Below are 13,021 nucleotides of genomic sequence, written 5' to 3' on the forward strand. Positions count from 1 at the left end.
CTGTTGTAAAAAGTGACCATTTTCAATAAAGTCTCTGACCATAAAGGAGTCTAATATACTACCATATGCTCCATAAAGATACCTATTAGAAGATTAGATATGTTGCCTTTTATGTATAGAGTTTCCTGCAGCTATTTTATGATAGATAATATAGGGGTTCCTTTAGTATGTACCGGTTTTCTTATTATTATCGTGTATTTATCCTAAATAAATCCATGCAAAACCAGTAATTATATTGAGGGGGGAAGGGAGGATAAAGCCCTGTTTAGATTTCAGGGATTCACCATCTGAAAGCTTTTATTCTTCCACAGTGAAGGAAAGTTATGACCTTTGACATGTGGCCATGGTGCCAAAGAAACTGCTCATAAATGTGTGTCAGTAAAGAAGCAGAAATCAATAAATTCATTTAATCCAGTGAACTATTATGTAGTGAGACACAATATATTTTCAAGAGCCAACTGCTCCACTCTTTCTCTCAAAAACCAAAAATTTTATGTAATGGAGTTTTTGGATATTCAATTTTTTGATGGTATCTTAGACCCTTTAATAAATATTTTGGTCAGTTATGGCACAATTTGTTAGTCCATTCATTTCTGTTTGAAAGATCCCCGATACAGCTGGATTCAGGTAGCACAACAGGAACACTAGAAGGCAGGCAGATAGCTATCTCTGGCAGAGGTTGTTAATAGGATATCTCACAGGAATCAAACACTGGCAGGTGTTATAAGTGTGTATTTTTTTCCACACTGGGTGCTCAAGAGCAGAAAGAAATGAAATATTGTTCATCATCCCAAACAAAGTAATTTCAAAAGAGCACACAAAGCACTATTATAGAGGCTTTCAGCAATGCACTTGGTCCCCACCTACCAAAGACTGCAAGAATCAGCAGCACTGGGCAAAGATTATGGCCATTAAAAACAAGTACTAACTGCCACGTGCTGGGAATGTCACAAAACTCCCATCAATGCTCCCAAGAATTCCACAGTTAATTTCTTGTACGTGGGATAAAACCAAGCTGCCTTCCTGGCACAGACTGGCTGAATTAATAAAAGCAGGATCCACTTTCAAACTCTATTGAAGATCAATGATAAATCTGCTTGCAAACTGTGGGCTACAGGGCTGCTTGCATAAATAAGCATTAAAAGCAAGAGGGAAAAAAAGAGCTGGTCATATGCTCACTTAGGCTTTTGGAAAGGAGGTGGGGGAAGGAAGTTTCACCCTTGTAATTTGGGACACACTAGGTACAAAGTTTCTCCTCAGGCCAAATGACAGAGTCATGCCAGAACTCCCAGAGAATATTTCCAGTTAACATCAATTTACCGGATGTCACAGACAAGTTTAATGAACAAAATGATAAATGTCTGTCAATGGCTTCATAAAGTCAACGAATTCTCGTTACAAAGAACATACATAATGCACAGCGCTGCCTGAGGCACATGTTACAGTTATTAGAGGTTTACTGGAGATCTTGATGTGGATGGTGAAATGGTAATTTAATAATTTACCCTGGTTAATTTGCTGATAAGTCAGCTAAGCAATTTATTAATATGTTCAAGATTGTACAAGCAGGAATAAGCATTTAAAATTCTTCTGCATGTTCAAAGACTTTAATTTTAAGTCTTCTTTGAAAAGATAACGGGTTATTTGAAAACTTGCAGTTGTAACAAGTTGTCAGGCCAAAACCAATACTGTGTAACACTGACCTGGTTTTATTGTACATTATTGCAATGGCTATTAAAACAGCTTTTTCTTAAATAATTATTGTCTGATTTTAAGTGACCAGCAGACCACCTGAGACAAGATATTATACTTCTTCAGAATCTTTTTTACCTCATCTAAATTTGGGGTCAAAACTGACCTCAAAGTATCTTATGACACTTCCCTCCTTTGCCACAGCTGTGAAAATAAGCTCCACTGGAAAACAGCACCTCCTTCCAGGCATCAGACAGAATAAGGAAGGAGGATCACCAGAAGCAGTTTTTCAGATCCAAAGCAATGTTGTAGCACATACATGACAATTAGTAAGAGAAAAAGAAAATACAAAAACTAATTAAATGCAGAAAAACCAGCCTGCACCTGACATGAGAAAGAAAGAGTGGGAACATGGGAGAGGACACAAATGATGAGAAAATCTTCAATGTTAGAACAGATCAGCAAATAAATTAAAAGCTTTTCTATTTGATATGTATTCCTTTCCATTTTAAGGTGTACAAAAAGTGTCTTGATACAGCTTAAAAGAGCTGACAGACAAAATTTGTAAAATACATCAAAAAAATAAAATTTTATTATTTTAAAGGGAGAAGATGGAGCATTTCTACTTCACATGAGAAATTCACTCTACAAAGGCTGAGATATAAGCTGATTTTCTAAACTTATTTTAACTTGTTTGGACTTTAATCTGAAATGGCTCAAAGCTGAGCCAAGAAAACCCCAGAAACATGAAGGTTTTACACAAGAAACTCTGACCTACTGGAATGAGAACAAACAATGTATTCAATCTATGTGATCAGGATTATTATCTGAAGACACAAAAAAATCAAATTTGCAAATAGAAAGTTGCTTCTGTTCACAGGATTCTCTCCAGTTTCCAGCATTTATTCATTACCATATACAAGAGGTACACCACAAGCTGTAAACACTTAGTTTAACTTCCCCCTCAGCTATGTATTGAAAGAACACCAGATGACATGTTTAATGCTTGTAATAACTTACCACTTATTACCTCTTGTAATAAAGTACCTCTTATGCCTGGTCAATCTATTAATTATTCCTTTTAAAACTCTCTCTCATAATAATTTCAAAATTAAACTACTGCATCTCAGAGCTAAAGAGCAAATTTTTAACACACTTGTAAGCCAAAGTAAATTATTGATCATTTTTAAATTCTGAATCATAATTTTAGCATGTTCTGAGGCTAGAGGATTAGGACAAGGTAAGTTTTGCTTACCTTGTGTCATCAATACACCAGTCAGAGCAGCTTGCAGCTAAGACAGACTTTTCTCCTTCCTACAACATTGTGTTTGCTCCACCTAAAGCTGCAATTCCAAAAGTCTTGCACATAATGGAATTTGTTGCCCACACCACCATCTACTAAAGCATGTTCTTGGCAAAGATGTTCCACATCAGAATACAGATAGAGTGAATAGAAGACACCAGTCCCCTGGTATCAGTCAGTACATAGGAAGTTTCCTTCCTAAGATTCTGTAGATGGGAAAATATATCAAAGACAGACAAACAAAGATAGACAAACCCTCTGCAGCTGGTTTCATGCCTTTCACAATACATTTCTGCCACCATTCTAAAACAACAATCATCTTACTTGTCGCTGTCCAGGAGAATTGCACCAGGACTCTGATGGCAGACACTGCTTTCAAACACAGTTTTTCTTCAAAGCTGGAGGTGTCATTTGCTCAGCAGTATTCTACCATTGAAAAAATTGGTAAAATACAAGTCAAAATGTAACTGAGGTCTTGAGATGAAGATGAAGAAAATGCGAGGTCTTGAGAGGAAGAGTTGATGGTCATTGTCTGTTTTGTGTTCCAGGAATCATTCCTTCCCGCAAAGCTTTGCCCACGTGCAGAAACAATGTCATAAAAAAACTTTGAAATAATTTATGAGAATAAGAGTGTATTGTCACTACTTGAATCAGAAGAGGTAGTCAGTTAAAACTGGTATAAATGCAAGAACCATGACTAGAGAAGGTTAAAGAACTGCACTCACTGCTGGCTTTCTTCCTCCCCAGTAACCCTGCCAGGGATGGTGAAGTAGTGTCTTGGTACATTACAACTTTTGCCTCAAATGATTAAATCCTGATTAAAGCTTTGGATATAAAACTTGTTGTCAGCATCCCTATGTCATTTATAACAAGTTCATTTTCAGTATTTAATTTCTCATGTTGCATTCTACTGCTCTGACATCCAGTAAACAAAAGGCTGCTTACTGAATACTATTGCTATAATGTTCAGGCTAGAATCAAACTTGCTCAGGCTCAGCTACCAGAAAATTTACAGCTGTCTCATCAGCCAAAGGCACAAAATATTCTGACCACAGTGAGAATTTTAAAAGTTGTTCACTGTAATATTGGCACAGAAAGGCTCAGGAACCCATAGATTTTTACCCCATAAAATACAAAGATTACACATTCTGTCGTTGTTTGGTTTGATAATAAGAATCTAAGTGAACTTCAGAAGCAGCCCTATCTGCCTCTGGGGGAAATGATACCTAGTTTCTATTTCCCTATACTATAGATGCTCTGATGTGTCAGAAACCTCTACCAGAACTACAGGAGATGGGCACTTGAGAAACAAGCACTTTGAACAGGGCCTTGAGATGCTAACTGTATTATCCAGATGCCACTTAATTTATTTTGTCTTCAAGGGCATTTATGTTGTTAAAAACAAAACAAAAAAAAACTTCCACTCACCTAAAACCAAATTCAATTTCATTAAAAAAACCCAACAAAACCAACAGAATAACTATTGAAGGTTATGAAAAAAAGTAAAAGCAGCAGAAAAAGAATCTGTCTAGTAATGCTTATTTATATTTTCCTCTAATAAATTAGGAAGGCCATCTCCCTCAAAAGTTTTTACATACAGATAAAACAGAGAAGGCGTTTACAATAATTCCATCCACTAATTGATAATTACACTGTTCATACTCAGATGGTTTCACAGGCATCTCTTCCCTAAGTCTGCTGCTTATGTCTTTAAAAAGTAACAATTTAATCCATACGACCAAAAATTGTTTCCACTATAGATGCAGGTTTTGGAAGGCTGCCAGATGGATTTCTAACTCCCGATACAAATGATCGAGTGCAATTTTTTTTCCACCTCTAACTCAATTGCTGAGACAATCAACTTTAAAATGTAGACACTGCTTAAAATGCTGCTGCTTAAAAGCTACCTAGAGGTTGACCCTAGGAACTAATGTTGACCATACAACCCACACTTACTCAACAAAATGTGGAGTCTTGACATTGTTGATTACTTTTTCACTTAGGTGGTGATTACCAGTTATAAAGACTGGAAGTAATCAATCCCAATTTAACAGCTGGGCCTATTGATGAAACAAAAACAAAACAAAACAAAAAAAAAGGCAAAACTAAGTAAAGATTATGCCCACAATTTTGGAGATAAAGTGTGGGAAAAATACAAAATGCTGAGGAAAACAACTACTAAGCACAAGTTTGTCCAACAATGGGCATGACCATATTTCTGTAGGAAAACGCTTAGTAACTTTTAAATTCTTCCTCCAAGATTCTCTTTTGTCATTGTCTTAAATTGTTCTGCACACCATCAATAGCCACAGCTGTTAAATTGTGAAGACGTGACAACAAGTCTCTAGGCAAACAACTGCTCAGAGTGAGATCCTTTTCTTTAGGATAATCAGAGCTGGCTGACAAAAGGGGGCCTTAGTGAATGCCCTTTCAACAATTTCTACACCAAGAAATGCAGAGAAAAAGGGAGGGGGAAGAAGGGAGCAGTGGGGGGGGAGCACCACACTGCAGGAATAGAACAGCATCTTTTGCTGCCATACATTGCTTTGCAAGTAGGAAAGGAATCTCCACAGGTTTGTGTACATAGCACACACAGAACTTGCACCAGGTAAGGAGTGATTCTGGCCACAGCTCTGACCAACATCTAGCACAGCACCATGTTTTCCTTCCACATTTCTCAAGTAGGTGAAGGTTTTATTAGCTACAGAGTGCACTGCCAGAAAGATTGAGCATTCTTTTAAAAAAAAGAAGCTAGTAAAAACTTTATACATTGTAAAGTTAGGTTGATAAAAACTGGTAAATAAACCCTGACAGCTTTGGTCTGACTAGCTAGGAAGAAAAGCAAGGGCATGGAAGGCCTCAGTCTGGCATTAGACTTGACACAAATTTGAAACTGAGGTGTTGAGGAAACCCATAAAAAGCTTGCCTCTCAAGTGACATAGTAGTGGAAACACACTGTTCATGTACACTAAGCAAAGTTCTATACATTTTTTTATCTTGGCAACAATATTAAAGGCCATTCCTTATTTTGTGTAAGGGCTCTTACAAGTGCAGCCCAGTCATTGTTGAAAAAGGACTGCCCTAATACCAACAACAAAAAAAGGAACTAATGGTTATGTCTTAAGAGGATGCTGATAATTGTCTTCTGTCAAGGTGATGCAGGACTTCAGGTCAAAAGATCCTTGGGGACTTGTTGAGTAAAACACTAAAATAAGAAGGGTTAAGAAAGATAGTATTTCCCAGTTTTCTTATTTCTTCAGGATATCTCAGTTAAAGAACAAAAATCATACTGTTCCTCATAGTTATCAACTGATATTGCTGACTAAGAGATTAGAACTTCATCCTCCTGCCTAAAAAATATGGGAATTTAAATGCACTAAGGAGCAGCTATGTGCACTCTCAGCTCAGAAACAAATTTTCCTCTCAGGATATTCAAATCAACTAATCAAAGCAACAGCAGTAGGGCAGCACTTGTCAAAACCCAGACCACCGGGTTCCTCGAGCTGTCTGTAACCACACCAGTTCTACAGCACTGAGACTTTGCTCTCTTTCAATACAAGACTGTAGTCTTCATCTGCCATTTGCCATTTCTCTTCCACCTCAGTCCAAAACCACTTATGTCCCCTAACACCACCCTTCTTTTTCACAATTTGTACCTCTTTCCATTACTATTTAAAATAATCAAACGTAACTTTGAGTTCTACATCCATTGGGAAGCACCTGAAATGACAGATTCCATAGAAAGTGAAAACTATATTGATAGACCACAGCTATTAATACTGCTATTTTAAGGCAAGATACAAAATTATTTTTAAAAAAATCAGTAGCAGAGGCAAAAGTTTTGCCTACACATTTCACAAAGGCCATAGTTTGATGAGTGTAAGTTTCATTTACCTTCCCCTGTCCCCACTAAGTCTTCCCACCTGCACTTCAGTCCTCTCAGTTACACCAGTGCAATCACTTGAGTGGCTCCAAGAAAAACCACATCAGAGAACTCATCTGGGTTAAACACCATCTTTTGTTTTAATTCTATTATTTTAATTTTAACCCAGACCAGTTCCCTGTTCAGTAGCTAAGCATGCAGCCAAGTCCACACAACTTCAGCACAATGCTGAAGTGGGAACAAACAGCTGGAACTGCTAAGGAAAACTGATTGTCACAGCACAGAAAGAGGCTCAGCTGGATGCACTCTTCAGAGCAAATATTTAAAAGCAGAGCAAAAGATGCTATTAGGCTATAAAAACATAAATACAGCCAGTTATTGGCAGGACAGTGGGACCTGAAGTCACATCACTACCTCAGCAGGTAAACAAAATTATGAACTTTCTACCAAGGATAGCCTGCTCTGCATAAAGAGCCCAGCATTCCACAAACTGCAGTGCAGTGGGCATACACACGGCTTCCCTCCAGGAGCATGTTCCCAGAAACCTTCTGCTTGCAGAGCCTTTCACTCTTGTGAAATGTAGAAACCTGTACAAGAAGAATTAGGCTTACATTTCTTCTAATTCACAAACATTAAAATAAATTCAGCCAAATTTCAAGAGGAGAAAGGGTTATCTAGGAATGCTGTTTATATACCATCTAACATCTCAACACTTCCATTGCTACTTTTAGTGAAAAGGACATAAACAGTAAGCAACCTATCCAGTCACTGCCCAATGCCCGTGTTACCAGCTTCAGAACATGATCCACCTTCTCCATTTTTCCTGAAGAATATTTTATTGGAAGTCTAGCTTTATTTTTAGACATAATCTTAGTTAACTGTGGATGAATAATCAAAATTTTAAAATGCAGGAAAACAAAAAATCTAAGCTTGATTACTTTTGCCTGATTCAAAGTTCTACTAAAAGGACTTTCTCTGAAGTTTACATTCCCTTTATATTCTGTTAAAAGGGGTCTCTCTCAGTGGCAAAAGTTGAATTTTGAGTAAGTCATGCTCTTAAGTAGTAGCATTTCCCCCCAACATGTTGCCTTCACAAAGAAGCAGACAGGACCTTCTTCTCTGCCCCCACATCAATCAGCCAGCTTTGGAAGTAACTACAAGCATGTACTGGAACTAATATTTAGTTTTACCTAAGCACTACCTCAGGACCAGAGTTTCCTTTTAAAAAAGTAGGGGGATCTCACCAAAAAAAAAAAGCCCTAAATTAGTCAAATTCTTTTGTGCATGGATGAACAACAGGAAAGCAAAGCCTTGGGGCCTCTGGGGAGGAACCCTGTCCCTGCAGACCTACTCTGATGTGCTCGGGAGATAAGGCTCCATAGTGACACTTAAGGAAAGGCCTGCTCACATTTGAATTTCTGCATTCCTCAAGAACAATTCATGGCAATCACTAACTTTGCAGAGGAGCTACATGAAAGCTTTGGCCAATGAATGAGGGTCATCTGCTCTTTATCACAAGGGTAAACCTCATCCTGGCCAGTTTCTAACCTTTTAACCCTGTGAATTCTTAATTTGCACATGAATAATGGAATTCTTGCCAAGAGTGCAACCTTCAGCTTCCAGTTTCTAACTTTAGAAACCAAGACCTGATCTCCTTGTGTGTTCAGATCTTAAACTCTTGGACAGATTAAAGTTTTTGATTTCCAAATGCAACACTAAACATTACAATTCTGAAGCAAAAGATAAGCTTATTGGCAAAACCTCTGACCAGGCGAAGTAAAAGAACATCCTCACACCCCGCTGCTACCAGTAACTGAAGAGAGCATTTGCTTTTTTCCTCCAAAGAAAGAATGCCCATTTAATGCCTATTCTCCACCTGTTTAATATGTATAGTTCCCCCTGTACCCTGACCACAAGGTAATTTGCCTTTGCAGCAACTGACAACTGCTTCTAAAAAGAAAAATTGTAAGGCAACAAAATCCCCCAAAAGACTTTCATTTATTTCACTTAAAATGTCTGCAAAGTTCAATCAGTTCATGAGAGCAGGCAGAAACACTGTGAAAATGAGAGAGAAATCTAATTTTGCACGTGTTTTATGGGCTCCAAATTATCACAATACAAATTACTGCCCAATTTCACAGCTTTACAGTAAAGATGACACTCTGAAATGGGTCAGATTGGTGCATGACTAAAGAGAAGGGACTGCTACATAGGATAACTTCATGTTTGGCCACTAGTTAACCACTTAATCACTAAGTCAACAGCACCTACTGTGATCATTATGGATCCGCTATCTCTTCCAGTTTTCTCCAACAGCCGTAGAAAGCCTTTCAAGTATTCAAAGAAGAAAAAGAAACCTTTTGTCACAGTCTTGCAGAGGAGGGGAGGAAGGGGAAAAAAAGGGCTGCAAAACAAGAATCTCACTCCACAGCACACAATCTATTGGTTCACAGGACTTTCTTAGTGAAAATCAGCAAAGTTAAAGCACCTTTCTGATGAAATAATGGGTATGCAAGAAATAAACGTTTGCAGAAGTTCAGTATTGTCTGAATAAAACCAAACAAAAACAATTGTATTAACATGCTATTCTACTATAGTGCTCTGTACTACAATAGAAGTTCTGTGGTATTAAGCATAGAGCTCATCTTGCAATGTCTCCAGTTTAAAGTGGCCCTAAATTTTCCAGTCCTACCCGCAGAATCCATCAGCCACTACTTAGCTTTATGTTGGCTAACGACAACAAAAAAATCCTGTCCTCTTTAGGAGGGTTTTCTTGTCCAAATTTTAATCATGCTGACGCTCTGTAACTTAAGAGAGGTAAATTTAAATGTTAAAAATTGTAATACTTAATTTTTCACCATTTTACCAAAAGCACCCACAAATTACTTAGTCTAATCAATCCTGTATACAATCAAGATAAAAAGTAACATGTAGACAGGTTTTTGAAATGGAGAACTCAGCGTTTCACATTCTTACACATGTGAAAACTCAGCACTCACTTGGAGCCACCTGCTTCCAGGATGGTTTTGAATCACCCAGAGCTCTGGCTCAATGAACAAGGCTTTTCACACCTTCCAGGGGGATCTCGTGGAAAGTTTTTGCAATCAGGTCAGAAGCACACAGAAAAAAGCCAACAAATGTTAACCTTCAGACATTTTTTAATGTAAACTAATGAACCAATTTCATTAACTAGTTTCAGATTGAATTTAGTAAAAGCTGCAACTTTGAACTAATGTCAAGTTTTCACAGAGGCACCAGCACTAGTTTTATTCAACTTGCTACTAAGAACAGGGTCGAAGAGGTCAAAGGAAGTCTTTTCCTATTAGATTAAGTTCATCAGTTAAGTCCTATTATAGAGGGAACATGAGAAGACTATATAAACTGTGTACTCTCTGTGTTATACTTTCTTTGAAATCTAAGTTTGCTTTACTTTGCCAAAATTTACTTTTCTTTGAAAAGTACATTTCCACGTACTTTTGGGAAGCAAAAGAAGATCACGCTGTAGAAGCAGTCTAGTGGCAAAGCTCTGCACTGCCATGGAAAAAGGCACAGCATTCCGTTCCTCACACATATCTCTTGCTCAATGTTTAAAGATGATAGGAAAATGGAGGGCAACAAACGCCCGGGGTCAAACACCCGTCTGTTAAAGCCATAAAGGCACTTAGACACAACTACTTCCTTCAGCATTCACCAGCAGTAGGGAGTCACTCCAGAAACACGGCTCTCCCTTCCCAGTGGAACCACAGAACAGGCCCTTGTGGGAGGCTCCAGAGGGACCTAAAGGGACAGCACCCACATCTGCTTGGCTAAACACGTGTCAGAAAAGCAAGGCCTTACAGTTGACCAGAAAACCTTTCCCCTCTTTCTTCTCCCAGAGATAAACATCTACATTAATCATTTCACCCTGCCCAAGATGGCATGGCACAACACAACATCAAGCTTGGAACAAGGAACTGAACAAGGAATTTCTTTTTCTTCTTTTTAAATCAGATCCGTAGATAACCCTCATAAGGCTGCTAGAACAGCACTTGGGGAAAAAAGACCCAGGAGTTCTGCAGTCAGCATAACTCTGCATCACCACCTGCTCCACAGACGACACACGTAAGCCACCCACACAAGGCACCACTGCCCAAGAGGTCTCCTGTGCCACTTCTGCCACATCAGGGACTGAAAAGGCACCACCACAAGTTTTTCCCAAAATCCTTAAACATCTAGAAAAAAGTAAAGGTTCTCTATAATTTTTCATTTTAACTTTTTGGGTACACAATCAAAATGATGGGTTGTGTGCTGTTCAGGGAATTGCTGTCACAAACTCAGGAGCAGGTTAATAAACAGGAGCTGGGACTTACTTGCTAGTGTGAGGTGACTTTTTTGACTGAGAATGGCCCCGTATTTGTTCAGAGCTAAGCACTGGTAAAATCCTTCATCAGACAGTTCTCCCTTCTTTCCTTCCACCTCAGTGATATACAACGAGCCATTGGATAAAGTGTAGATCCGTTCATTTTCAGACACTTTGCCTCCATTTTTCAGCCATGTAATTGTTACAGGAGCTTCTCCACGGGCTTGGCAGTCTAAAACCACCGGATCCTTCCTCGACACAGTAACGTCCTGAGGCTCTTTCACAAAAAACAGTTCACTAAAGCACCACACTCCTAAGAGAGAAGAAAGAAGAAAACAACAAAAACAACAAAACATTTTGCCCGTAAGGACAGACGTGTAAGCGGAGGCGTGCAAGTCACCCAGCGCTGTGAGCTGCGGGTCATCCCGCGGAACCCTCAGCACGAGGTGAAGCCATCGCTATCGCGCACTCCGAGCGCTCCCAACTCCGACAACTCTAGGGAAACTTGGCGCTGACTCCAAGCGGCGCGCAGCCCTCAGGCCAAGCAGCCAGAGACCCAGCGCCTTCCACCCCGGCCCGGACACCGCCGCGGCCCGCCCGGGGGGCGCGGTGACCCCGGGGCGCCCACACAGGTGCGACCGCTCCGCCCGGCCCGCTCGCTAATTTTACAAGCCTGCCGAAGCGGCCGGAGCGGGGCGCGTCGTAAAAAGGCCGATTTTACAAGGAATCGTTAGCGAGAGCCCCTCAGCAGACGCGGAGGGCCCCCCCGCCCCGCGGCGGCGCGAACAAAGCGCGGAGCCCCCGCCGGTTCCCGCTCGCTGCCGGCCGGTCCCGCCGGTGCCGGATAAATAAAGCCACGTGCGGCGGCCGCAGCGGGGCCGGGGCCGGCCGGACAATGGGCCGGGGCCGGCCGGACTCACCTGGCAGCGGGAGCAGCAGCAGCAGCGGCAGCGGCCGGCGGCGGAGCGGCGCCATTCAGCGGGACGCGGCTGGCATGCCCCGCCGGCCGCTCCACACACCGGTCAGCGGGCGAGGGGAGGAGACTGGGGACGGACGGAGCGGCCCCGGCGCGCCCGTCCCGGCCCTACTCTCTGCATCTCGTCTCCATTGGCCTTTGGGGAGAAGAGGGGCGAGGGGCAGGGCCGGCCGGAGGAGGGACGCCGCTGGACGGGGCGGGCCGCAGGGCGGGGGTCGCGGCGGACAATGCGCCGGGGCGGGGGGCGGCAGGGCCGGCACGAGGGACCGCGGGCTCCGGTGCCATCGGGGCCGAGCACGGCCCCGCACCGCTGCTCCTCCCGGACAGCGCCGGGGGCCGACGGCAGCTCCGCCGACCCCCGAGCCGGGCAGGCGCTGCCGGCTGTGGTGCTTGGCGGGCGGGCTGAGCCTTCCAGCCGCGGCCGGAGCTGCCGGCCGTGCCTTCCCCCGGGACACCGCCCGGCTCCCCGGCACAGCGAACAGCGGCGACACGTGCCCTGGAGCCGGCGCTTCGACGTTACCGAAGGGCTGTGCCAAAGCCAGGGCGGGGATGCCAAAGCCAGAGCTCCCCGCCCAGAGCACCGAACCAGGAGGGCACTGGACCCTGCTGCTGCCCGGGGCAGGTGCAGCGCTGTCCGGGTGTGCCAGAGCATCCTCACACCCAGATAAAACTGCCCTTCCCACACGTGCAGACAAACGTTTGACTTGAGGATGGGCATTGCTCAGAAATAAAAAGCCAATTTTGTTAGTGGTTCTCACTGAGCCCAGCCTGCAGCACCAATAAAACCACTTCCAGCTGGCCACATGGGACAGCGCTGTGCTGTCGTCG

At 42.1% G+C, this 13,021-nt stretch overlaps 1 protein-coding gene across 1 annotated transcript in view; it reads right to left on the reverse strand.

Annotated features, from left to right (window-relative positions):
• Nucleotides 1–12,534, reverse strand: part of PRTG (protogenin) — a 75,896-nt gene extending 63,362 nt beyond the window's left edge. The window contains exons 1-2 of the mRNA XM_086848917.1: nucleotides 12,138–12,534; nucleotides 11,228–11,530 (exon numbers count right to left, since the gene is read on the reverse strand). Coding sequence (XP_086705043.1) covers nucleotides 11,228–11,530; nucleotides 12,138–12,192 — 358 coding nt within the window. The 5' untranslated portion in view covers nucleotides 12,193–12,534. The remainder of the gene's footprint in view (nucleotides 1–11,227; nucleotides 11,531–12,137) is intronic.
• Nucleotides 12,535–13,021: the final 487 nt, after the last annotated feature.

This window comes from Cyanistes caeruleus, chromosome 13, assembly GCF_971803275.1.
Source record: "Cyanistes caeruleus chromosome 13, bCyaCae1.hap1.1, whole genome shotgun sequence".
Taxonomy (NCBI): domain Eukaryota; kingdom Metazoa; phylum Chordata; class Aves; order Passeriformes; family Paridae; genus Cyanistes; species Cyanistes caeruleus.